The sequence below is a fragment of the Cinclus cinclus genome, chromosome 5, assembly GCF_963662255.1.
Source record: "Cinclus cinclus chromosome 5, bCinCin1.1, whole genome shotgun sequence".
NCBI classification, from domain to species: domain Eukaryota; kingdom Metazoa; phylum Chordata; class Aves; order Passeriformes; family Cinclidae; genus Cinclus; species Cinclus cinclus.
In genome coordinates, this window is record NC_085050.1 from 41,265,924 (window position 1) to 41,290,398 (window position 24,475).

General features: G+C 37.2%; 2 protein-coding genes across 2 annotated transcripts; one reads left to right on the forward strand and one right to left on the reverse strand.

Annotated features, from left to right (window-relative positions):
- The first annotated feature begins 3,525 nt into the window (after nt 1-3,525).
- TDO2 (tryptophan 2,3-dioxygenase) lies at nt 3,526-14,224 on the forward strand. The gene is made up of 12 exons (XM_062493713.1): nt 3,526-3,581; nt 3,967-4,072; nt 5,232-5,322; nt 6,133-6,203; nt 7,883-8,010; nt 9,714-9,900; nt 10,665-10,772; nt 11,736-11,847; nt 11,959-12,016; nt 12,517-12,596; nt 13,142-13,232; nt 14,071-14,224. Exons 1-12 carry the CDS (start codon nt 3,547-3,549, stop codon nt 14,222-14,224), a joined length of 1,221 nt encoding a protein of 406 aa, XP_062349697.1. The 5' UTR covers nt 3,526-3,546.
- A 753-nt stretch (nt 14,225-14,977) lies between these two features.
- CTSO (cathepsin O) lies at nt 14,978-24,270 on the reverse strand. Its single transcript, XM_062493716.1, has 8 exons — nt 24,127-24,270; nt 23,404-23,509; nt 22,297-22,430; nt 21,066-21,233; nt 19,525-19,646; nt 18,168-18,331; nt 17,606-17,698; nt 14,978-16,240 (listed from the first exon to the last, which is right to left on the reverse strand). Exons 1-8 carry the CDS (start codon nt 24,268-24,270, stop codon nt 16,206-16,208), a joined length of 966 nt encoding a protein of 321 aa, XP_062349700.1. The 3' UTR covers nt 14,978-16,205.
- Nucleotides 24,271-24,475: the final 205 nt, after the last annotated feature.

Consider the following 24,475-nt stretch of genomic DNA (forward strand, 5'->3'; position numbering starts at 1 on the left):
GGCATGACCTACTTGGATCTTTGACTCATTGCAAGAATTCTTACATGGGTAGAAGCCATGTGTGCTGGGTAGCTCTTAGCCTAGTCTGCAATTGTTGGACAAGTGTTGGGAAGATTCAAGCGTCATTTGTTTGCAGTCAGAAGTTCTCTGAGCTCTTTCTTCAAGTTAGCAAACACAAGGCAAACAAATTGATTTGTGATGATTTTGTAATCAGAATGAGGGTTTGAGCAGTAGAATGGGTGACACTGTCCAAACCACTTGTGTGTGTACTTTTTTTTTCTCCATAAGTGATTTCATGCAGGAAAACTTGAGATTTGGCTTGGGTGAACAGGTCACTTCCAATTCATACTTTTTTTTGATTCATGACAGAAGGTCAGTGTTACTTATCTGTCCTCATCAGACCATAATGTTTCAGACAGAGAGCCCCATAGTGTGAACTCTTGGCTCTGGCTGCATCCATAAATCATGTTTCAGGCCACCTCTGCCTTACATTGAACCTCCCTCAGCCAGGCTGGCGAGAGGTTGCCTTTTTGCCCGTATGAATCACTTAATCTCATTCCAAGTAAGTTCAGTTTGTCTCTGCTCTGCAACCCTATTGCAGCCAGTCCAGCCACCCTACATCCACCTGGGGAAGGAGGTAAATGGAAAGGGGGTAAGAGTGAATTAAGAATGGTGTTTAACAATTCCCATGCTTGGTCATGAAAGCCATGACAGTTCATTTGAAGGCCACAAAGAGGAGTTCTGGGAAGCTGTGGGGTTGTTTTGTCTTGTTTAGTTTAGTTTTGTTTGTTTTTTCCCTGCTGTATGTAACTGCCTTGTATTCAGCCCAGGCACAAAACAGAACATTCCCACTGTCTGCTGAAGGTTAGAGTCCTCTGATGAAAGGAAGGCTTTTTATCTGACTTTCATGCATTAAAAGTATTAAACAAATAACTGAATAAAAGCTCAAGGGCTCATACACTTGGTTTTCACAGCCTTGCTCAGTCACCTACAGCATGTTATGTGTGAGGTTAGATCTGCCTCTTTGTGGTTCTGAGTGTTCAACATGAAAATGGGAAATGAAGGTACATTTTGAGAAAAAAGCAATACGATAATTTAAAATTAAAGTTATGTTTTGCTTTCAGATACATTCACAGTGAAGAGCTTTTTTCATCAAGACTTGTTTATGATTATGCTAGTAGGGAGAGATGACAGAATGGCTATAAATCTCTGTCAGGATAAAAAGGACACTGAAATGAATATCAGGTCCCTACAGTGAGTCCCAGATTTGAGCAGCATGGCAGAAGCACATTTATTTCTAAGGGTGTCTGCAGCCATGCCAGAGTTCAAGGCTCTGAGCTGATTGAAACCTGAGGGCTCTTGTAAGCTATGCTATCATGTACACTGCCAACAGACAGTTTCATAATCAGGTCATACAAACCACTTAAATTATTTTACTACCAAGTTCATTACACACTTTGAAGCCTTACTGAGATCAGATGAAGGCAGCCAGAAAGAGGAATGAATTATCTGTATTGTCTGTGGTTTTATTTCAGGGTTTTTCAAGTCCTCATTGAGATATCTTTTACCACTGATCTTGGAGAGTTTGAGATCTATTTTAGTTGCAGTGGTTAGAGCACTGAATTCAGCTAGTGTGAAATTACATTTTCTTAAATTAATGGATGCAAATATTTTCCATAATATTACCCATTTTTTTTCAGGAATTGGTCATTTTACAGCTTTGGGACCAATCAGCTATGAGGTCCTTAAACAAGGAGTTTGAAATGTTGGAAACACTGAATAAAACTTTCTGAATTGGTCTTGTCTGCCTTATTTATTTGATTGACTGAAGCCTGTCGCTGAATTGAAAGGGAGAGTTTGTATAGTTGTTGGTTAGACAATACCTCCAGCTAGATTTCAAGTGAGTTTGCTAACCCTGAGTGAATTAATGGTACTACTATTTCCCAAATAGAGAGTTAATGTTTTGTTAAGTACAGAGTGTAAAAGGCCTCTGATACTTCAAAGTCTTTTGTCTACTGGATAGGCAATGTAAAGGTTGCCAGTCAGATATCATTGCACTGGAAGTTTATTATTCTCTGTATTCCACAGAAGAATATAAAACTGCACAAGGAAACACACATTAATATATTTTGTGAGGTTAAACGTTCAATATTTTCCAACTGTCCTTATTTTTACTAGCTTCACATTCTTTGTTTGTGCCATGAGAAAAGATAACAGCTTCATTTCATTATGCAGGCTAAGTCCAGATGTTTCAGGTGAAGGTATACAGGAATGACAAGATAAACATTTTTCTTTTGAGATCTATGGATGTACAAGATTTCCACATTTGTAAATCAAGCTTTTTGAGTGCAAACATGTGAAAAGTGTTTTACAACATTTAATTTCTGATGTCTTCACTTTCATCTCTGGTTGTCTGCATCACTGAGCACATGTGTAGGTGCGTGTGAAGAGAAGATTATTTTCTTCTGTCAGATTTTACATAATTAACTCCTTGACCTTGCTTGGAGGGTTGCTTCAGTGAAGTCCTGCATTTCTTGTGGCTCAACTGAATTTCAAGCTGATTTGTGTAAAGCCTGACAAATGACATCTGGCTGAAGAGGGTATCCATTCTATCACCCACATCCTACATCTGCATTTTTTTATGAGCAAACGACTCTTAAGTGACTGGAACAGCTGAAACCACCACACAGACACCACTAAGCAGAATAAGTCCTGCAGAGAGCAAATGATCCAGGGTCACAGAGGTCCTGAAGTTTTGTTTGCAGTGAAACTGAGCATAAACTTTTTTTTCAGAAAGGGCTGGCAGGCAGAAAAGAAGTGTATACTAGTTACATGTTACTTCATTGTGTGTTAAGCTGATGACCAGATAGAATTGAGTAACATTTGTCAATAAATGAGAGTGAAACTTTGTGCAAGGAGAGAAAATTAAGAAATTATTCAGAATTAAATACTCAGAAAATGAGCATGAGAGTTTCATAATGCTTTTAGTTCTTTACTTAATTTTTTAAAATATATATATTACTTGAAATCTCTTTGAATAAGCACTATTTAGTCTCCTGCAGAAACATGTTTCATGTGTCTGATTTTTTAAAAATTAGTAGCATCCTGAAACCAAAGGTTGCAGGTTAAAAACCTACTTTAACAATTCCTGCATTTATTAAATATTACCCATTTATCAGACACAGACGTCTTATTGACTTACACACTACACCTTACACCTGCATCCAAAGAAGTGACTGATGGAAACCTTGCAGTAAAAAGCACAAAAAACTTGTGCCACAGGGCAAAACAAGCATGCTATCCATTCATTTTTTAACTGGCAGAGAAAAACACAATCCTGGAGAGCCAACAACACATGAACTTCCTGACCTTGGTGCTGTGATAGTTTTGTAATGATTGAATAGTGGGGATGGGCTGAGGCTAAGGAGGGGAATTTGGGGGTTGGCTTTGGCAGTGAGATAAGGCTACATATAAGGGAGCTGCAGCAGGGAACACTACAGGGTATTTTCCCCAGTGTGCAGTTCAGCGAATTTGGATCCTGAAATCATGAGCCACTGCCCCTTCGCGGGGAAGAATTACCTGTGAGTCCTTCCTCTCTCTGTTTTTGCTTTATAAATTCAATTCAAATGATAGTGTTAGTGCAAAATATGAAATCTCAGAGAGCAATTACTGTTATTATCAACAAAGAGACAGCTGTAGCTGTAACTATTGTTTAGCTATTGCTAAATGAATAGAGATCATACAAGGACTTGTCTGAGCACTTGTTATTTGATGAACTAAATGTGATTTTACCAGCTGTTGCTGTGACAAGAAGAATTTCAGTTTTTATCAAAAGCCTGCTTTTCTGGTTATGTTTATCAAAGTAAAGCATTGTTTGAATTGTAGATGCATCTGTTAGTAAAAAGGCAGGTATATTCATAATCCTTTAATTAAATAGTTCACATATTTGCTTCATTTTCTTCTTAGATTTAATTTTAACAAGCTATCTTTGGAAGATGAAAATGATGACAAATCTCAAGAAGGAATAAATAAAGCCAGCAAAGGTGGGCTTATCTATGGAGAATACCTACAAGTAAGTTTAAGGATTTCATGTTTGCTGTCCTGGTTGCTCTTAGGACTTGAGGCAGGACCTGTGATTGACACTCCTCCCAGAAATCAGTCAGTTACTAAGACAGGTCTCCAGGTTTAACAGGCCCAGCTGCCCATTTCAACTGAGACCTCAAGGCAGACTGTGGAAAGACTTCTCAAACTGCAAGAGAGATCAGTATTTTGGGGGATTTGGTAGGGAATTATCCATATTGGTAAGCCTAAACTATAAAGTGACACACCACTAAAAGCTTTCTTTGGTCTGACAATAATCACTTGGCAATTTCTGCACACCAGCAGGCTCTGGCAACTTCCTTCAAAGTCTGGAATACTTGGCTGGAAAAATCTATTTCAGAATTCTAGGGGGTAAGATGATGACTGGGGGGAACATATAAAAAAAGAAACCCAAACAAAAACTGCAAAACTAGAACTAATCTAAAAGTAATTAAGAAAATTAAGAAATAGGTAAAAAATAAAATACCACAGGTAATAAAAGAATCTGGAAGGTTTGTTGTTGTTGTTGTTGTTGTTGTTTTTTTTTAGACAGCATGAACTGAAGTGAGAGGAAATAACTGTGCTTTTGAACTGATTTAATAACATACTCTTTAGAATCTTGCAAAGATTATTTGAAAACAGCTGTGATTAGATTGTAAATTCGACTAAGAAAAATATTTAGTACTTTAAGAACTAAAATTATTATTACTGCCTCAAATCAGAGCTGAGCAATGATATCTTATCCTGATGTTGTTGTATGATTACTCAGAATATAACTATGGGAACTCTGTTTTCATGGGACACAGCAGTATAGATCAAAAATCTGGAAGACATGATGAATATTTTGTTTTATCTATTTTTAAATAAATAAAGAAATATATATTTGAAATAATCCTTAAAATTATTTTCAAAACTTTATTACTTGAGGTACCTCAGTGTTTCATTTTGGGCAAGATTTTTTCCTAATTAAAAAGTGAAAGTCATACCTGAGAAAATTTAGTCAAACTTCTCACATAACCGTAACAGTGTGAGGTCTGTATGTGTATTTTTAAAAAATACTATTCTTAAAAATTAGCTGTAGGCAGCAAGACTGCCATTTCTAATAGTAGAAATGAGAGCTTTACAGAACAGTTCTTACCTTTATTTTTAAGCTGAACAAAATATTGAATGCTCAAGAACTTGAGAGTGAGAAGAAAGGGAAAAAAATCCATGACGAGCATCTTTTCATTGTGACACATCAAGGTAAGTGGAGGAGTACAGTGATGGTTGCCCAATATTTTTGCCATAGGGAGTTATTTGGTGCTGACACATGCAGTACACTACTTGTTTTCATTTTAGACACTAGCACAGCAATATCTATGTCTCTAATCTGTTTTAATATTTACATATATTCATATATAAATTGTAAGACAGTAATCAACTCTATGCTTGTGAAGCCATAAGTATAACCTTTGCATTTGTTAAACCAAGATATGGATGGTTCTATTCTTAGAGAAATGAAGGTGGTGAAAATCTTGGCGTCATCGAAGCAACAGGCTGCTGTGCAGGTTATTGTAGGCAAATTTTGTGTGTTGCCTTGTGTCTTCTCTGACATTTCGGTTTTAACCATCTAGAATCTGTCTAGAAATCAGCACACCAGTTAGGCACTCCCAAATGCCTATGTCTCCCTGTTTTTCAGATCCTGGCCTGATGGTATTTTCTGTTATTGACAGAAAACGTGTAGATTGTAAGCAGGTTTACTGAAGTATCAGATGTGGATTTTCCCTTTCCTCCTTTTGTAATGAACAATCTGTAGATCAAGTAACTGATGTGTAAAATATTTTTTTAAAAGTTCTGTCAGTATTCTCAACTCTTAGATTGTTTTGTCTAATACTGTAGGTAAAGGACAGAATACTGTAATAGGTATTAGGTGTATGTATCAGCATCTTCTTGCACACTGGCAGTGTCCATGTATGCTATTAATTTCAAATCAACATGTAAGAATTTTTCGTTCTTGGTGCTAAGAACAAAGTAACCTTGAGGTTGATGCTAACAGTATCTTTCTTCTTGTAGCATATGAACTTTGGTTTAAGCAGATTTTGTGGGAAATGGACTCTGTGCGAGTGATCTTTCAAAATGGTCACGTAAGTTAAAAACAAATATTAATTTTTGGGAAAATTCAGCCCAGATTTTCTCTTGTTTCCTTCCTCTCAGGATATACTTGGGTTTACTAAAGCAACGTGTTGTTTTTAAAAACAGTATCAAAAGAAAAAATAAAATTTGGGTGAGTGGCTCTTATACCCTGATAGTACAGATTTTTGATCAGCAAAATCTTATTTCCTCCTGAAGTAGGCCTTTTGTGTAGATAACCTTTCAAGGCAAATTTCATACACCAAAAATGTTCTTAAACTCTCCTGCATCTGCAGAAACTTAAGTTGGAAATACTCTACTGCAGAAAAAGCAGGTTCAGAGACAAAACTGAAAAACAGAAGGCTCACAGGTATTTTTATGTTGAAAAGTAATTTCTGCCTTTTTTCAGTTTCTGAAGTCTACATACTACTTCCTTCCATCAAATATCTGCTGTGAGGAGAACTCATTTTTTGTGATTGTATAATAGCAAATCCAACAGAGAAGCAAGAATCCAAAGCAGTGTAATACTGTGTGAGAATTTCTGAAAATTACAAATATAAACAACTTTTCCCATTTGTCCAAAGCTAAATACATGTTATAACAATAGGCAAGAATGAAAAACTTTTGAATTGAGACTACATCCACAGAAAAATTTGACTGTGTACAGTTCAAGAAATACCTTGAGTACATCATTAGCATATGTCTAAGAAGAAAATCTGAAATTAGACCAGATTGAAAGAAGGATTTTTTTCATAAGGTCCAATGAAAATGTTCTCTGTTGTCCACTCTTTTCCTAATTTAATTGACTTTTTAGTTTAATATTTTATCAAATTATAACTGACCATAACTAGTTCATAAGAAGAGTATTTGTTTTGGTGGTGAAAAATGAAGCCTTTCTTGCAATCAGAATTTGAAATGTCAATGTTAAATACACAGCCAAGCAACTAGGGAAATTATTATCATCTGCCATTTTTTGTAGTTTGATATTTCCTGGTTGCATGCTCAGATTTTAGAGAGAAATTTAATCCCATTGAAACTGAAAGGAATTTTAGCAGACCCTTCTGCAAAGTGTTTAAATTAGTGAAGAAAATAATTTCTGTGTTTTCTATTTAATATTTTCTATTTCCCACCAGATGTAGTCTTATTTTCTCTGCTTGCTAACACACATTTCTGATGAACATGTTTTAGATGTGCTTTCCTGATACAACTGTCAGATTATTTTGCTTGTCTACTTTTTAGTAATTCCCATACCTGCTTTCTGGCTTGTAGAATAGAACAAGAATAGAAATTATTCTAGAATAAATTAAAACAGGAGGTATATAATTTTCATATTATATAATATTAAGTTACAATAATATTGTAATTATTGGAAATTATAAATTATTTTGATTTAGAATCTAATTTCTTTGACTGCTCTTTTAGTCAAAAACATAGAAAAGAAAAAAACCCTGTACGAGAGGCCTACCTGTAATTTAACATCAGTCAGAAAAAAATGGATTTCAATCTTTAAAAGTTAGAGTTTCAGTTTTAAGTTAAAACCAGAGTGCTCTATTCTATATGAGATTCTGACACTATGGATTTCACATGGGAAGGACTTGGGAACTATAGTGATGTACAACAGTGAAAAGACATGAAATAACTAGGTAGGATCTAGAGAAAACACCATTCTGGTTATGATTGTTGTTTTTTACAGGTAAGAGATGAGAGGAACATGCTGAAGGTTATTACTCGAATGAACAGAATTTCACTGATTCTGAAATTACTTGTGGAACAGTTCTCAGTTTTGGAAACTATGACTGCATTGGACTTCTTTGATTTCAGGTAAAGACTTATTATTCCTCCACAGCAATCTACAAGCTGGTAGTTCCCATCCTTAGAACTGGTTGAGAATTTTGCATGTGTGCTGGTACCTGTCAGCAAGGTGAGAGCTCACCTTGCAGAGGCAAACATGACTGCAAGGGTCAAATTATGAATCTGACCTTGACTGTGAGTCCAGCATGTTCTGTGAAGAAGTACAAGTGAATTGTTGATGCTTTTGTGTAGGGTGCTGCTGACTGGTTTCAGGGTCAAAAGTTAAAACAGTAGAAACAACAGAAACAGCTCATGATTCTGCTAGCAATTTAGTTGAAACTTGGTACTGCAGATTGAAGCCTTGTTCTGTAGCAAAGCCTAGAAGTGCTTGGGGCAAAAAACGTGCTCTTTCTAGATTATCAAACAGGTATTTCAGATGTCTTGGTTTGCATGGTGTTGCCTTGGGTCTGCAGTGCTGGAGGCTTCAAGTGGCTGAAGGAAACATTGCTGTCCCTTTTCCTTTCTCCCCAGTAACTTCTGCTATCCAGTAGTAGCTCGATGTGTTGCTGGGCTGGATTGTGGGTACCTCTTCTGCCTTTTGCTCAGGTTTTCTCTGGGATCCTTTGGCTTGTCTCACTTCTCCCATGGCATTTTTTCTCATCCCTCACTACATCTGGGTCCTTTCACCACACTACCATGTGTTACAGCTTCATCCACTGTCTTCCTTCTCTATATTTCTCCTGCTTGTGTCACTTGTGCTTATCTGTCTGTCTTGTGATCTCCATGCCATCCAGAATCCCATCCACTTCTGTATTTTGATACTCTTCTATCTTTTAATGTTCCCTATTAAAAAGAGCAGGAAACTACGATTTTTCTTCACTTGTTTGAATCTAGCATTACACTACAGCAGGGGAAATCCATGGGTTACTCATCTGTTTTGATCCATACTTGTCTCAGTTTTTCAACCCCATACTGTCATTTGATAAGTAAACATAAGATTACATCAACAATGTGTTGCTGTCAAATCTTGTACTCGCAATTAAAAATGCATTACAATTATCTAGCAATGTGGGATTTCAGGTTACTTTAGCAATTGTTTTTCAGCATGGTCAGATGACTTAACTCTTAAGATTCCCATTAATGAATCCCTCAAAAAAAAAACCCCACTGGAAGATTTTCTGAGCATTATTATACTCAATAGAATAAAGCAATATACACTATTGCACATATATATTTTGCATATATAGACTATTATATTTAATAACATATATGAATTATGCTGTATATCAAAACTATTTAAAATGCATTCCTTGGCACATTATTGCTGTAAAAATTTTTGTAACAGCTTTTTTGAATGCAGCTACTTAGTTTATTTGGAAAGGAACTTATATTCACTAACGTTGCCTCCTGTACATCACATGCACAAAGATGCTGTTTTAAAGCAGAAATTCACACATTTACGTTTGCACTACCAGCGTATGCACAAACAATATAGAACTAGAAAATGAGATTATGTTATATGTAGTTGCAACAACACTGTAGTTGCATTAAAATTGCTTGGGTTTTTTTTTTTTTTTGCTTTTCCTAAATGCAGTCATATGAAAAACATCCTCAGATAGATATTTTATATTCTCCAGATGTGAAATATTGGGGGCTTTTTGAGAACAAGAGAAATCCACCATTGTAAAATAACATCCTGCATTTTTGTATCTTCTTTTCTTCTGTTCCCAAAGGTACTACCTAAGCCCAGCCTCAGGTTTTCAGAGCCTGCAGTTTCGCTTGCTAGAGAACAAGATTGGTGTTCCCCAAAGTCTGAGAGTCCCTTATAACAGAAGGCATTACCGTGATAACTTCAAGGGACAGGATCATGAGCTACTACTTCAATCAGAGCAAGAACCAACACTACTGCAACTTGTGGAGGTAACAATGTCTGTCTTGGACCTTGTTTTGATTTCTTTCATCTCCCAAGAATGTCCTTCATTAGTGTCAGCAACGAATTCTACCTTAAGAGAAACAAGCACATTGGCAAATTCTCTGTCGATTGTGTTTTGGATTCTTGACAAATCTAGCATGAAAGAGAGTTAGTTGTTAGTAAACCAACTGATTTTTCACAGCATTTCCCTTTCATCTGAAAATTCTGTCTGTTTAAACTGGTAAATTGCATTGTGGAAATGCGAGCTAAGAATGTAAATGGACTGTTTCATTTGCATTGTTTTTCACAACTATAAGCCCTTTTTGGAGGAAACTTTAAAAATAGTCCCACTGTTAGTGATGGCTATTAGAGAGGTTAAAAACTATAGATGGCTCTATGTCTTCTGTCTGAGATTTATCATTACTATAATCCTATTTATATGTGGAGTAAGACTTGTTTTTCTGTAGTTTGTTTTAAAGACATCCTTAGAAGAAGACAGCTTTTGTTTTCCAATATTGGCCATGCAATCTGGAACCTGAGGGGGTTGGTATGGCACCATTATGCAGGTGTAAATAATCCACATGGACATGCTGAATTTAGCAATAAACACTTCCACAGGACACTAAACCAGAACTATAGTAGTAGAATCTGTGTTGCTATAACTTGTAATTTTAGGATAATGCAGTTGCATTGTTATTCTTTGAACATACTACTACAACTACTACTACTGCTATTATTATTATTATTATTATTATTACTATTATTATTAAAGGCATGGCTGGAAAGAACTCCGGGACTTGATGCAGAAGAATTTGATTTCTGGGGACAATTTGAAGAGAATGTTTTAAAAGGCCTAGAAGAGGAATTTGCTTTGATACAGGTATATAGTGTACTCTTGAACTACCTATAAGTAAAGACATCTGGCAATATGATCTTCTGACATAAATTTAGCTTTTAGCTTACTGAGAGTTTCTCACTCTACTTAATCTTCATCAGTCATTTTCTGTAAGAAGCAGAAAAAAAAATGCAAGTTCTTCAGGAAATAGGGATATTTTTAAAATTTGACATCTAAGATGATTTAAAGCATGAGATACATGCATTATTTGGACTGCAAAAGGGATGGATTAGTATCAATGGAAGGGCTGAAGTTGATTTTACTGAAACTACAACTTCACCTTTGGTTAGTACCTGCATCTACAATCTAGAATAAATATGAAGTTTGGGCCTCTGAGCTGTGGATATGCAATGTCACTATTAACAACCCATTTCTGTTTAATTTTGTATGTTAACAGCAATTTGCTGCTATGTGATCATTTGAATTGCACTGGCAAATAAGCACCAGAAAATCCCTGACTGTTTTAAGACCTGCAGCTTTAAATTACATTTTTAATTTTTTTTTCATTTTTAATGAAAAAAATAAGAATTTATCAGCTTCCTGAGAATATCTGTTTATGACTTTCTAACTTATCTAAACTTTTTAATTTGCATATTTCTTGCCCACAACTCTGCAAGGATGTAATTTTTTGCCTTGAAAAGAAATAAATCAGGATTCAAACAAATGATGGTTAATTTTTTTAAGGTCTCTAGACCAAAAAACATGATAAACTGCCAGTTTATTTGAATATTCATTTATCAGAGTTGTGTTGGAATCTATTTAATTGCACATTTCTTGATCATCGTACTTTTCAAAGGACAGTGACTTATGTATCTTATTTGAAAATATAGTTCTTACATCTAAGATGCAAACTTCAGAGTATTTAAATAAAAGTTGCATAAGGAGTCATTCAAGTGCTTAATTTTCCCTGTTGAATTCTAAAACTTGTCTTTGTTTTAAATACCAAAGGCAAAAGCAGACTCAGAAGAAAAAGATGACTTACTGTCTGAATTCCAAAAACAGAGAGATGTATTACTTTCATTATTTGATGAAAAACGCCATGAACATCTGCTCAGTAAAGGTAGATTTTATTACCATATGTCAGTCTGCACTTTGTATATTTTACACGTTTGTTATAGCATTAAATTTGCAGGAGGATGAACAACAAACTAGGGACACTTTTATCTTGCAGGAGAGAGACGACTGTCCTACAAAGCACTGAAGGGGGCCTTGATGATCTACTTCTACAGGTAACATTGTAAGATGTGTCTTTGATGGTGACTGGCAGGAGAGGTGAAGGTTGAGAACAGTAGCACAGGTTCAGATAGGCTGGAATGGGCTGTGAAGCAATCTATTTCAGCCCTCCACAAGAGCCCTGATTATTCAGATGCAGCCCAAAGGTCAAACTAGGCTGCTCAGCACCATGTCCAGCTGAATATCTTCAAGGATGGAGGTTGCACATCACCTCTGGGCACCTGTTCCTTGCTTGACTAGATGCTGCTTCTCAGATTGTAACTAGTAAATGCCTCGTTCTACCTGTGCTAGAAAGATCTGGAGTCCTTTTCCAAGTTCAAAAATAAAGGGGGAGATCAAGACTTACACAGCAAAAGCATTTGTTAAAATATCTACTGATATTTCAGAACCAATTTAAGAGAAGTATAGTTTAAGTCACTAAGCACTGGTGAAATGCTACCTTGAAAAATACAGCTTATGCTGAGAGGTCTCACTGTCTTCTCTTTCATTTTCCAAGGGAGGAGCCTCGTTTCCAGGTTCCCTTTCAGCTTCTTACCTCTCTTATGGATCTCGATGTGCTCATGACTAAATGGAGATGTAAGTTTGACTTTTTTGACTGTGACACTCCCTCTTCTAGATGCAAATAAATTGTTCTCTGAGTTACACTCAGTTTTAGTATTGAGCTTTGGAGTTCATGCTTTAGGAATGACTCTTCTCGTTTGGAAAGACAAAGAGCTGCTTCTGTGATCATTATATAGGTATAGCTACCAATTCTATGAACTGCTTTAAGTGTACTATCATCTTTCAGGGACAGGTATCTATTATTCAACGTATCCCAAGAAGTCATAACAACATGTCTTTATATGTAAACATTCCTTCTGCCTCCTTCCCTACCTAGACATACATAAGTGAATGTATAATTCTGTATTAACAGAGCACAGTAATGTGTAATAATTAGTGTGTTTATTCTGAATAAACAATAATTTTATATGAATTGACTGAAGAATTACAGAATTAACTCCTGCATTGCTGAAGATCTAATAGTTCTGTATCCCTGTAAAGACCTCTGAATGACCTTCAGTGACTCTTTTTTTATATCTAAATACTAAACACATGCCATTTTCTCCTGTTGTATCATTTAGATAACCATGTCTGTTTGGTGCACAGAATGATTGGCAGCAAGGCTGGCACTGGAGGCTCATCAGGCTACCACTACTTGCGCTCAACAGTGAGGTAGAAATAACCTGTTTCCTCTGTTATCTGCAATAATGCAGTTCATAAATACTCTACTGCTGGGAAACGTATTTCAGATGGTTCACTGGACACCCTTCTGGGACTCTAGCATCTCCTCCTGGTTGTTGTACATTTATTTATCAGTGACATATAAATTCCAAGTCTTCTAGGGCAAAAATAACTCCTTTTGCTCACTCATGCAAAATGCCATCCATAATTCTCAGTTGAGGGGTACAGGCGTTACAGTGACAGCAATAGTATTAACCCTGCATTGCTCAGTTTGTGCCAGCTAGCTGAAGCTAATGAGATGACAAAGGCTGAAAGTGAGCCCCAGATACTACGTAACTGAGTTTCTTTAGTCCCTAGCATGACCTCTAATTGCACAACCTCCTTAAAAGAGGATCTTTGAGATTTATTCTCAAAGAGCCGTGAACCACCATGTAGTGCTGTGAGCAGCTACTATCAGAACCAATGGAACAGAGGGCAGAGTACAAAGCAGATGGTTAGACTGATGCTGAGGATTGAATGTCCACTGTCTTTTTTAGAAAGCTTTCCCACTCTTCCTTAATGTCAGGTTAACATTATTGCTCCTAGATAAATTCTGCTAGAGATCACACCCTATGGACTCAGCGTTTTCAGAAGTAAGATGTTACTATAGATCCCTATTAAGCCTAACCTGCTATGCCCCAGAAGGTTAGGACAGGATTCTTGCTCTGTAAAGTTCAGGAGGATTAGTGCAAGGAATCTTATTATTTGCATGAAAAGGAATGTTTACTGAGGATTTAGAAATTATGGTCATTTATGCTGATGGAATTATTGTTCCAATTGTCTTTTTCAGTGACAGATACAAGGTGTTTGTGGATTTGTTCAATCTTTCAACATTTCTAGTGCCAAGACACTGGATACCAAAGATGAACCCAAGCATTCATAAATTCCTTTACACAGCAGAATACTGTGACAGCTCCTACTTCAGCAGTGATGACTCTGACTAGCCTGCCTTTCTAGGCTGGCTGCTGTAAAGAACTTCCTGACTTTCACCAAGAGTGGTGCCCCTAAGACATTCCCACAAAATGTGTAGGTGTGTAAATATGTATTTATGTATGACAGCTTTGTGAATAGTACAGTTGACCTGTGAAAGAAATTAATTGCTTGTACAAAAAATAAATCTGTATTGATTTAGCCTGTGTTAAGAGCAAAATGATACCCCAATTCAACCCAATGACCAATTTAACTCTTAGCTGGTTTCTTAAAGCCTGCACCTAAAGTAAGGGAGAAAATTACATGCAGTTGTTATGATCATTACTTATTTGTACATATTTTTTGTATTTGCTTTTTTGCCTAATGACTGTTATTAATTTATGTCTAGTTGAGGATATAATCAGTCTCATCACCTTCAGAAGAATATTAGTTTCTGAGCTCTAGTGCAATTTAAAAAGGAATTTTGTGTTAAAAGTTTCCGAAGCCAGATTCAAAAAAAGTAAGTCCTGAATCTATAGAAACCAACCCATCCTGAACTTATAATAGCAACATGGTTCTTGATGTATCTCTACATGTGACTGTAAACCCCTGACATAGAAACACTGTTAAAAATAGCAGATATAAGTACTTACTTTGCATTTCAAATAAATCAGTATTAAATACAGCTCATCTTTTGTTAAGTCTTCTTTAAAGCAAACTATAAAATCCAAACAAGAGTATGACAGGCATTTAAAGTGATTTTTATTCAAATTGGTATACAATGAAAAGGCAACTTTGGCTATAGAATACTGATAAACTAGTGTCATCTTCTCATTAAATGGACTTTTGTCTTAAATGCTTCTTTTGAAAAGACACAAACACTGTAGGCTGGAATTTCTGGTAAGTTCTCTCTACCACAGCACTTCAGGTACTTATACTTGGCCGTATGACCTCAAAACCACTGGAGGCACATCTGTGTTTCATACTGCTATGACTACATCACTCTTATTCATGCCCATCAGGGACTTTGTTTTCCAGTTACAGAAATGTGCTATCTGTTGTTTGTGAGCCACTCAAGGAAGGCCAGACTACACAACACTCAGAGTACAGAAGACTTCACATTTTTTAAAACTGAAGTCTTCAGCCAAGTAAATTCAGTGCATAGCAAAACCTGAGGTTGAGAAACATCACACTTGGTCTTTCTTTCATTTAAGATATTAACAATTAGAAGGACTAAAACAGCAAGAGACAATTAACAATAGACAATTATAAACACTCACTGCATTTGTCATAAAAAGGTTATAAAAAACTAATCTAAAAACATGGTACAGTAATTGAGTGCAAAAATTACAGAATTGCTTCAACACTTTTCACAGCAGGCCTTCTTACAAGATACAGGTAAAGCATTCCACGTGAAAAATTCAGAGCACTTTAGGATTACATGTTTCACTTTGAGTTCTAGCTATATTTGCCCACAGATGCAGTTTCACAGCTCAACAAAGATGGAATACCTTTTTATTACCAGCAAGTCCGCCCTCTGAATTCAATTAATGAGGGAAATTTAACACTCACTCTATTGGATATATTCTTTAATTGCTAACTTTCTATACCATTAATCATGATTCTTCTCATATTCAAATTATTTCAAATATACTCTTATACTATTGATTTTTTAATCCAAATTCCTTCTTATTTGTCATAATTTCTTGCCTTTTAAGATTTTTCTATGGAGTAGTATTCAACACCTGGATAAAGCTTACATTTGAGACTTCGGTCCATCTTTGTAACTACTATTTGTACACTCTGCAGTTCAGTCTTCTTACTCCATGAGAAATTTGGCATTCAACACAAATTCCAAATAAAAACATTTTAAAAAACTTCAGCCACGAGATGCAGGAATTGCTTGTCAGCCATTTCTTATATTTGAAAATGGTGTTTTGAATTACGTCTTCATATACAGTGTCTGTTCTCATGATACTTGTGGTCTTTGACCAGTTGTTGAGGCCCAGAGAAATGTCAAACAAATACTGCTGAAACTGTTTCTGCTATACCTAGAAATGATGTAAAATTTGGTTTTAATGAATACTGAAGTGGAGACTTCCCAGAATTCATATTCATATAATGCCCTCTTCCCTCCACACCATAACAGTAGGAATCCGGGGAATCATCTGCAACCCTTTTATTTTTTCCTTGCCTGACACTGTGTATAGTTGAAACCTAATCTCCTACTTCCTCTGCTTTTATGTTGAAAATTTTATATCCTGGTCTCAGAGCACCTCTAAATCAGAAGACAACAGCTCTGTGGGAAAAGGAGCAACTACTGTCCTTTGCTGGATTGTTCTTGTGTGGTACATTACAGAAAATGTGAAAGATCTTGCTTTTTGAAAGAACAGGTTTTGAAAATAACACATCTGTTCTCCCTATAATCTGTTATAATCTCCCACATCTGTTCTCCTTTTATCACTATTTCTAAATTTCTCTTTACAAACTGTTTATACAATAACAGTAAAACAAAGATTCAGTAACATGAGAAACCTCTGATTGGATACACTGCTCTGATCTTTACTAAGTGCAGGCAAACCGAATATTATCTGTTCTTTATGTGCAGAAGACTTTGGTAATCTTACACCTCTTGCAATGACTGAGAGCTACTGTGAAACACACATGGAAGGGAAACCCAGTGGGTTAGTTACTTTAACACATATAACAGATACACAACACCTCCTATCTAGTGGAAATACCCCACCAATTTGTCTCAGCAATCTGATGATAAACCAGAGCCTTACTTCCCTATCTAGCAGAAAAGGAGTATTTGATGCTACAGAAATCCCTCAAACACAAAGAAAAAAACCATGCAAACAACAGGGCAGGAGATCAAACTAGCACTAAAAAGATATATTTCTGTCTTCCAAGAAAAGCCATGAGCAAGGTACAGAATTCCCAGGTAGATTCACTTTTCATATTTGTTTGCTAAACTGAGCCCAGAGATAATGGCACCCACCAGACAAGGAAAGCAGCTCTTTTACCTACAGGGAGTACAGTGGTGGCACCCACCTAGAACCACCACACATGACTGAGTATTTTACAATGGCAGTACCTCTGTATGGTAAGGGACAACAGTACTTTGATTATTTATTTTGTCTTATACAACTTTGCCTTCACATGGTGCTTTTCAATCATTCAACTCCATGGCTTGGTTGAACTAGCTACCACTTTATTTATATAATTTTTCCATCTGGACTCATTTAACCTCTTTTAAAGCATAGCAATGATTTTCTATTGCTTCTCTGAGGATCCCGTTATACCTTTATTATACTATTATATAATATTATGATTACAGTAATTTGTTATAGCCATTGAGAAACATATCCCAGCCCATGAAGTGGCCTTTACCACTTACTTTTTGTCAGACTTACCACAGACATTGCTGCCTATCTTAACACGAACATAGCCATCTATTCCCCATGCTGGCCCCCAAGAGTTCTGTACAATCCAGTAAGGGATGCTACCTGGAAGAGACATTTCATGAAAAAGAGGCAACATGAGACTTGTGAAGCTTTAGCCTCCTAACACTCCACAGAGTTAATTAGCACTTCAGTATCTCACAGTTTCTGATGGATTTATGATACAGGCCAGTGAAACCTGCTGTTGTTCAAATAGATAACACAGCTAATATTCTGGTATGGGAAGACTGGATATGGGCTCTTCTGGAATAAAGACACACAAAGCCACGGTCTTGACTTTACAAGGATGAAGTCCCACAGAACTGAAGAAACAATGACAAAAACAGTTTTTCTTCTGGCTGATGTGAAGATGATGTGATCATCACAGAAATTCCAGAACTAACTTCCAGTTAGACATCAAGCCTAACAGCCTCCAACAGAAAACAAAGTTTTAGAGACAATCACTTGTCCCACAAAAGGCAAGTTGCAAGTAAGAGAAACCTACTGTGCTGAAGTTCAGCTGGTGGAAACGCACCTGTTCTGTCAAAACCAGTGATAAGAACAGCATGGTTCGCTCTTCCACTGGAGCAGTGATACTGTATGATTCCACCAAGATAATCCTGCCAGCTAACAGCATCAACTGTCACTGCCAAAGGGCCCCAGCTCACAAGCACCCTCATCATTTCCTCTTCTTGACCACTGCAAAAGGAGTAAAAATACCAAACTACCTAAATTAGCCACTGGAGTGATTAGTGATTGTAATCTACTTGTTAAGAACAATTTTGAAATCAAATAATTAAAATCTTTCCTCCAAGTTTCAGGTATCACAGAACACACATCAGTAATATGTATTTCATACACCATAACACAGTGGTACCAATAAAGGGTACTCAAACTAAGGAACAGGTCTAGATCCAAACACATAATACTGTTAAAAAGCACCAGGTTTCTAGGTCAAGCCAGTGGGCAGTGGAGAGCACTACATACTTTATGTACATCACTCTTCTCCATTAAAACCAGCTCTGAACAAACCATTAGTCTGTATTAGAATTTCCCACTGTTTTTTAAACCTAAAGAAGTATCTCTTAACATAATAATACACTAAAGTATGTTTCTCAAACATATCTGAACACAGAAAATTTCCACTGTCAGACATTTATCATTAGCACCCTCATACAGTTTTATTTATCTAATATACTGGAATGGGAAATTTTCATCACTGCATGATAGGTTCATTAGCTAAATTTGGCAAATGCAGACTAGCAAAGATAAGTTTGATTTTAGTTACTTATATCTAGAAGTAACACAATTCCTAGTATCAGAATAATACTTGTCTTTATTCAGTAGTTGTACTGTACTGATAAAAATTAGAAATGAAGTTTCTTCACACAGGAACCTGAAAAGCTGAAGTTTTTATAGAGTTCAGTTGACAACATTTTCTACAGTCATGGGCTGGAAAGGATGTGGGTAGGGGATGTATGCAAATGCATGAATGCTGAAGTAATTTAATGTTTCCTAATTTTTTTCAGTAAATTCCAGTTACTATTGGTAGGACTTACTGTTTCTGACAAAAGCAAAGTAATGTTCATATATTAAAAACTGCAACTGACTCTATGTTACAATTTCTAGCCAATTCAAAAGATCTAATTTCAAGACAGAAGCTTTCTCATTTGAACAGGCTTAGAGATGGCAGTGTTGAGTTGATTAATTGTGGCAGGCCTTAACTCTCAAAGATGTTATATAGTAATCCTTCTCCAGCACACAGGTACAGAACTGATGCAATCAACCTCACAACCTCTGCCTGGTCAATGCACCGTTCACTCCACCTTACTCCATGACTATTGAACACAGAAGGAAAAGCACAGCAAAAGAAAAGAATGAATAATAGCTACCTGAAGTCATATGCAGCAAATCCTGTTATTGAAACTCCAAAATATGAGTGCTCAAAATAATGGCACAGTCCTGTCTGAGCTTTAAAAGTGTATTCTGAATCTCTCACGAGTTTTACTTTTGTCTGCAAGAACGTAATTGAATAAGAATTTAATGTATTTGACTTTACTACTATGCAGCTCAAAACATATAACAAACATATAACCCATTCAAAATTCAATGTGCACTGGGAAAGATGAGAAGAATGTCATATTGTGAAATAAATATTTACTATCTCTAGTTTCCTTACTCACTGAGCTTCAGAAGGGATTCAGAAATCTTTAAATAAGAAACTAAATTTAAAAGGCATCTCCAGTTTAAACTATCCTCATAAGCAGTCCTGTCAATTTCAAGACACAGATATTAATTCACTTCATTCATGAACTATTCATTCTCTTCAAATGACTTCCACACACAAAATTACAGTTACCTTGGGACAGTTCAAGAAACACAAGTATCCCAAAAAGTTATATAAAATACTGTAAAGTCCAACTCTGTTCTTAGTATGTAATTCTCACGCTAGTATGCATCTCATAATGCATGCATCAGCCTTTTATACTTCTCATGTCTTCTGCAGTACAGTATGTTTATGACAGTGACTTCTTCAGCCTAATTCATTTGTGGTTCCTCTGCTGCCAAGTAAGAGGGAATTTTGCTTCAGAAGAATAAAGATGAGTATCCTCTGTTGTTCTTGATATTCAAACTTAAGTCACCTAGACTGTTATTAGCTATAGGTATATTACTCTTCAGGGGTAGAATTACACTTTCTTAAATTCTGTTTTGTTTTTATTTTTTTTATTCAAAAAACTAAAGAATTGTTTTTATATTTTTGTAATTCAATCTGAAAGAGTATTTTTTATTTCAAAGATACTAAAATATTTGTGTTTACCTATGTTATTAACACACTTTCTAAATTTTTAATGAAATCAAATGTGTTGGCAAAAACTGAAGCAGGAACTTTGAATGCATTTTCAATGTTTTGGGCTGCGAGGGAAACAAACGTAAACATAGTTCATTTTATTCTGAGGTTTTCCACATAGACTTGTACATAATTTTACAGTGTATGCAACAGAAACTACTGAAATTTGAAAAGAGAAAATGTCAAGATCCTTCCTTTTCCCCAGATGCTGGTACTTTAAATCCACAAAATGCCATATGCATTGGTGGCTCTGTCTACACTGGTACTGTATGCCTGCAAATGAATTCATGAAAATAATTTTAAACCCCTGTGGACTGATTTGTTCCGTTCACAAGGACATGTATGGACCATAAAGTTCCAATCAAATTTCAATAATGCTTCGCCTAATTCTCTCTTGGTTACAAACTAAATAAATAAGCATACATGCATATACACAAGCACATATATGTATGCATATATGAACACACACACATTTAAAAAAAACCACCCTGTACCTTTCAGCTTCCCCATCGGTTTTCTCCAATAAATAAGAATGCTAATAGAGAAGCTGATGAAGCCTTTTGGGATTTTTACAGTGTTTCAAACCTGGTTCAGCCAGCTCAAAGCGCTAACAGTGGATCCCCCGCTGCAGCCGTAGTTATTGTACGAGCAGTCAAGAACTTGCTGCACACTGAGCTCTTCCAAGGTGTTTCTTTTAATTGCATAGGCAGACTGTATGCCACCTACAATGCTGAAAGCCCAGCAGCCTCCACACTGATAGAGAGAAAAGGGAAATGGCAGAGGATGCAAAAGTCAGCTTTGGTTTTGAAGCCCGATATGAAAAAAAGAGGCAAAAGAGTTTTCCAATTCTCTTCATTCAATACATCATCCTTGAACTCTGTTTTTAAGGCAATAATAAAGAAATGTGATCATCCATTTAAAATGCTGAACTGTTTCTTCCCCTATATTGCTCTCTGAATGCTAGAAATGCATTATGGGTGTCTTATTTTACAGACTCCTTCCTGATGAATTTTTGTTCTTGATGATGGGTCTGAAGATGCTTTTTATTGTGAGATATCTATTTTCCAAAAAAGGAAAAGTGGCCTCAGTATGAAATTAGTTTTTAACCACACTAGAAAGTTTTTCTAGAATTCTGTAGAAACAGATTACAGTTTAAGAAATGGTAAAGTGAAATTAAACATAATAGAAAAAAAATCTTAGACAATAACAATCTATATTGCAATTCTAGGCTCCTTGAACTGTGACATTTAAAATAAGCAGCAGAATTGATTCCTCACAAGTTCTTATGTGAAGCATGGAAAGGAGACACTGGAGATTGAACAGCTTGCTTCTTACCAGTGACCATAACCACTTTGGGATAAACTGTAATTGTGTGGGGTCTGGTTACTTTCCTATCATGAATGCATCCCCTGAGTAATTCACTGGTAAAGACATGGGTGTTGACAGCCAAGGGGATTCAGTCACGGCAGAAAAACAACACGAAAGGATCTACACCTCTCTCTCTGGGATGAGATCAAGTACTGAACTTAGCTTGGTTCCTTCAGAAAAATACAAAACACGCATGGTGCAAAATACTTGGAGATTCAGTTAACTAGATAAAAAAATGCATTACAGTTTCTAAATGCACAACTACACCTCATTCTTTTAAGTGTAATACAGTTTGCATAAAATGCTGCATGACTTTGTGTATGTTCAACTGATGACCCTTGTGCCAGTGCTCCAAGGAGCCTCCAGGCAGAGCTGGTCCCTGCAAAACCTTCCTCGTGTTCTGCAGCCAACCTTCTGAGAACCAGGAACAGAAAACACCAGGACTTACTGTCTGCTGATTTCTCACTTCTGCAATGACTTTCTTGTCCCTCCAGTCAAACTTCTTTGGCAGAGGCTTTTCCTTCCCCTTTGGCACTTTTATGTATCTGGGAAGTTTGTGAGGTATGCTTCTCAAGTAAATAGCTAAACACAACACAAAACATCTATAAATCTAGGAACAAAAAACACCCCATGAATAACTGCTTTACTAGAATTCAGAGGTAACTTCAATCTACAGTTACAACCATGAAACTGTATCTCATTCTAAAAGCTACAAAAAATTAATGTATTTTAAAATAATCATTATGCTCCAGAATGAATAAAAGTATTTCTACAGTTTCAAAAATAACAGAAATACTCTATGTAGGGCATGTGGGTAGGAAGTGTGAAGATTTTCTGAAGTTGAGCAGTAACAACAGATACTCCATAAAACAAATTTTACTCAAAAATTTCCAAAACATTTTATTTACTTAAAAAATAAATTGTTTTAGCCATGTGCAAGGGGAAAATAAGAGAATAAATATTCTGAAACACCTGTAAGTTGCTGTGTTTCCACTAAGATATGTTGTTTAATTATTTAAAATTAAAACAAGATGTTGTCAATCCTCTGATGAATAGAATATGTAACAACAGATATGAACAGCAAGAAGGGAAGGTATCAGAAACATTTTCTAGGAAAAAAAAAATTAAGGATGTCAATGATTGAGAACGCCCCAGCTGTCATTACGCAGCCATGGACCTTCAAACATTGTTTGGTCTTTAGTCAATTTTGTGCTAGGGTAGGGAATATGAAGATACATACTGGAGAACCTTGTGTATCTTCCTTTCTTCTGTTGCAACTGAAGAAAGCTTTAAAGTACAGTGAGAAGAAAGAAGGAAAAACAGAACTGCATGAATACTAAAACATATTGCAGCTGTGGACACTTCAATCTTGCAAGACCAAAGAACATGAAGAGGATTGTTGTATCCTCCAGAAGTACTTACAGTTTGGTACCAGCCATTGTAAATTAGCTGATTATCACAACAGGAAGACTCTGTAAATGTGAAACACACAAGGTTCTGGGAAAAAAAATTAAAAAAAATCAGAAAAGGCATTAGAAGAAACCAGAAAATGTACCTTTGAACTCTTCAGGAAACAGGTGAGAAAACTGATTTATTCCATATACAGCAGTCGTATTATCTTTTGATAATGAATTCAATAATCTAATTCTTTTAGCACTTTCCTGAAGGAATAAAAAAAGAATTGTGGGCATTATTAAGTTAGCAGCAGGGACAAAACCGTAAGAGCAGAAACAGGTAAGGTCAGCAACAGTAAACATGAAATTAGGTAACGAGAGCTGTTCATCTCAAATTCGTCCTGTATCCCTAGCAACAGGAAAGCCATAACACCAATTCCAACTCCAACAGATACCAAAAAAGCATTTGTAAAGTGCAAAAAATGTACTTGAAACAGACAAAACAGATAGGCTGAGAACAAGCTGTCTCAAACTCATTTGATGCCCTTCTTTGACAACACAACAAACCTTGTGCTTGAGAGATACGCAAAAAAGTCTTCAGACACGAGTTAACCCCATCACTTCGCCCCTTCACGAAGCGAAAGCACAGTATAACGACCTAGAGGCTTCCCCGACGCCGCCGGCCAGCCGCTGTGGCGGTCGGCGGTGACCCGCGGGGCCCGGGAGAGCGGCCGCGGGGAGCGGCACCGGGCGGGCGCGTCCCGGCGCGGCGGGAGCAGAGCGCGGGTCCGGGCCTCCCAGCCTCCATCATCCGGCCCGCAGAGCCCGCACCAGCCCCGCCGCGCAGCGCGGATGGAGAGGGAAGCGCGGGCTGGGCCACCTACCCGCAGAGCCCCCGCTTCCTCTTGTTCCCGGCCGCCGCCGCTCTCCTCCCGCAGCCGGGTGCCTGCAGGCGCCGGGAGGGCGGCACTGCCCGGCCGCAGCAGGCAGAGGAGCAGCGCCGGCACCGCCATCGGCCACCGCGTCATGGCGGGGTGGGCCCGGACAGGCACCCCCGCCCGCGGAGCTGCGGTCGGTTCCGAGCGGGTAACGAGCTGAACCCTCCTTCTTCCCAGCCCGCTGCCGCTTCCCGCGGGGCCGGCGCCCGGCGGGGCGGGGCATCAAGGAGCCGCAGCCCGGCACTGCCGCTCCCGCTCCACCGCGCGGGGCTGGGAGGGCTCCTTCTCCTGCGGG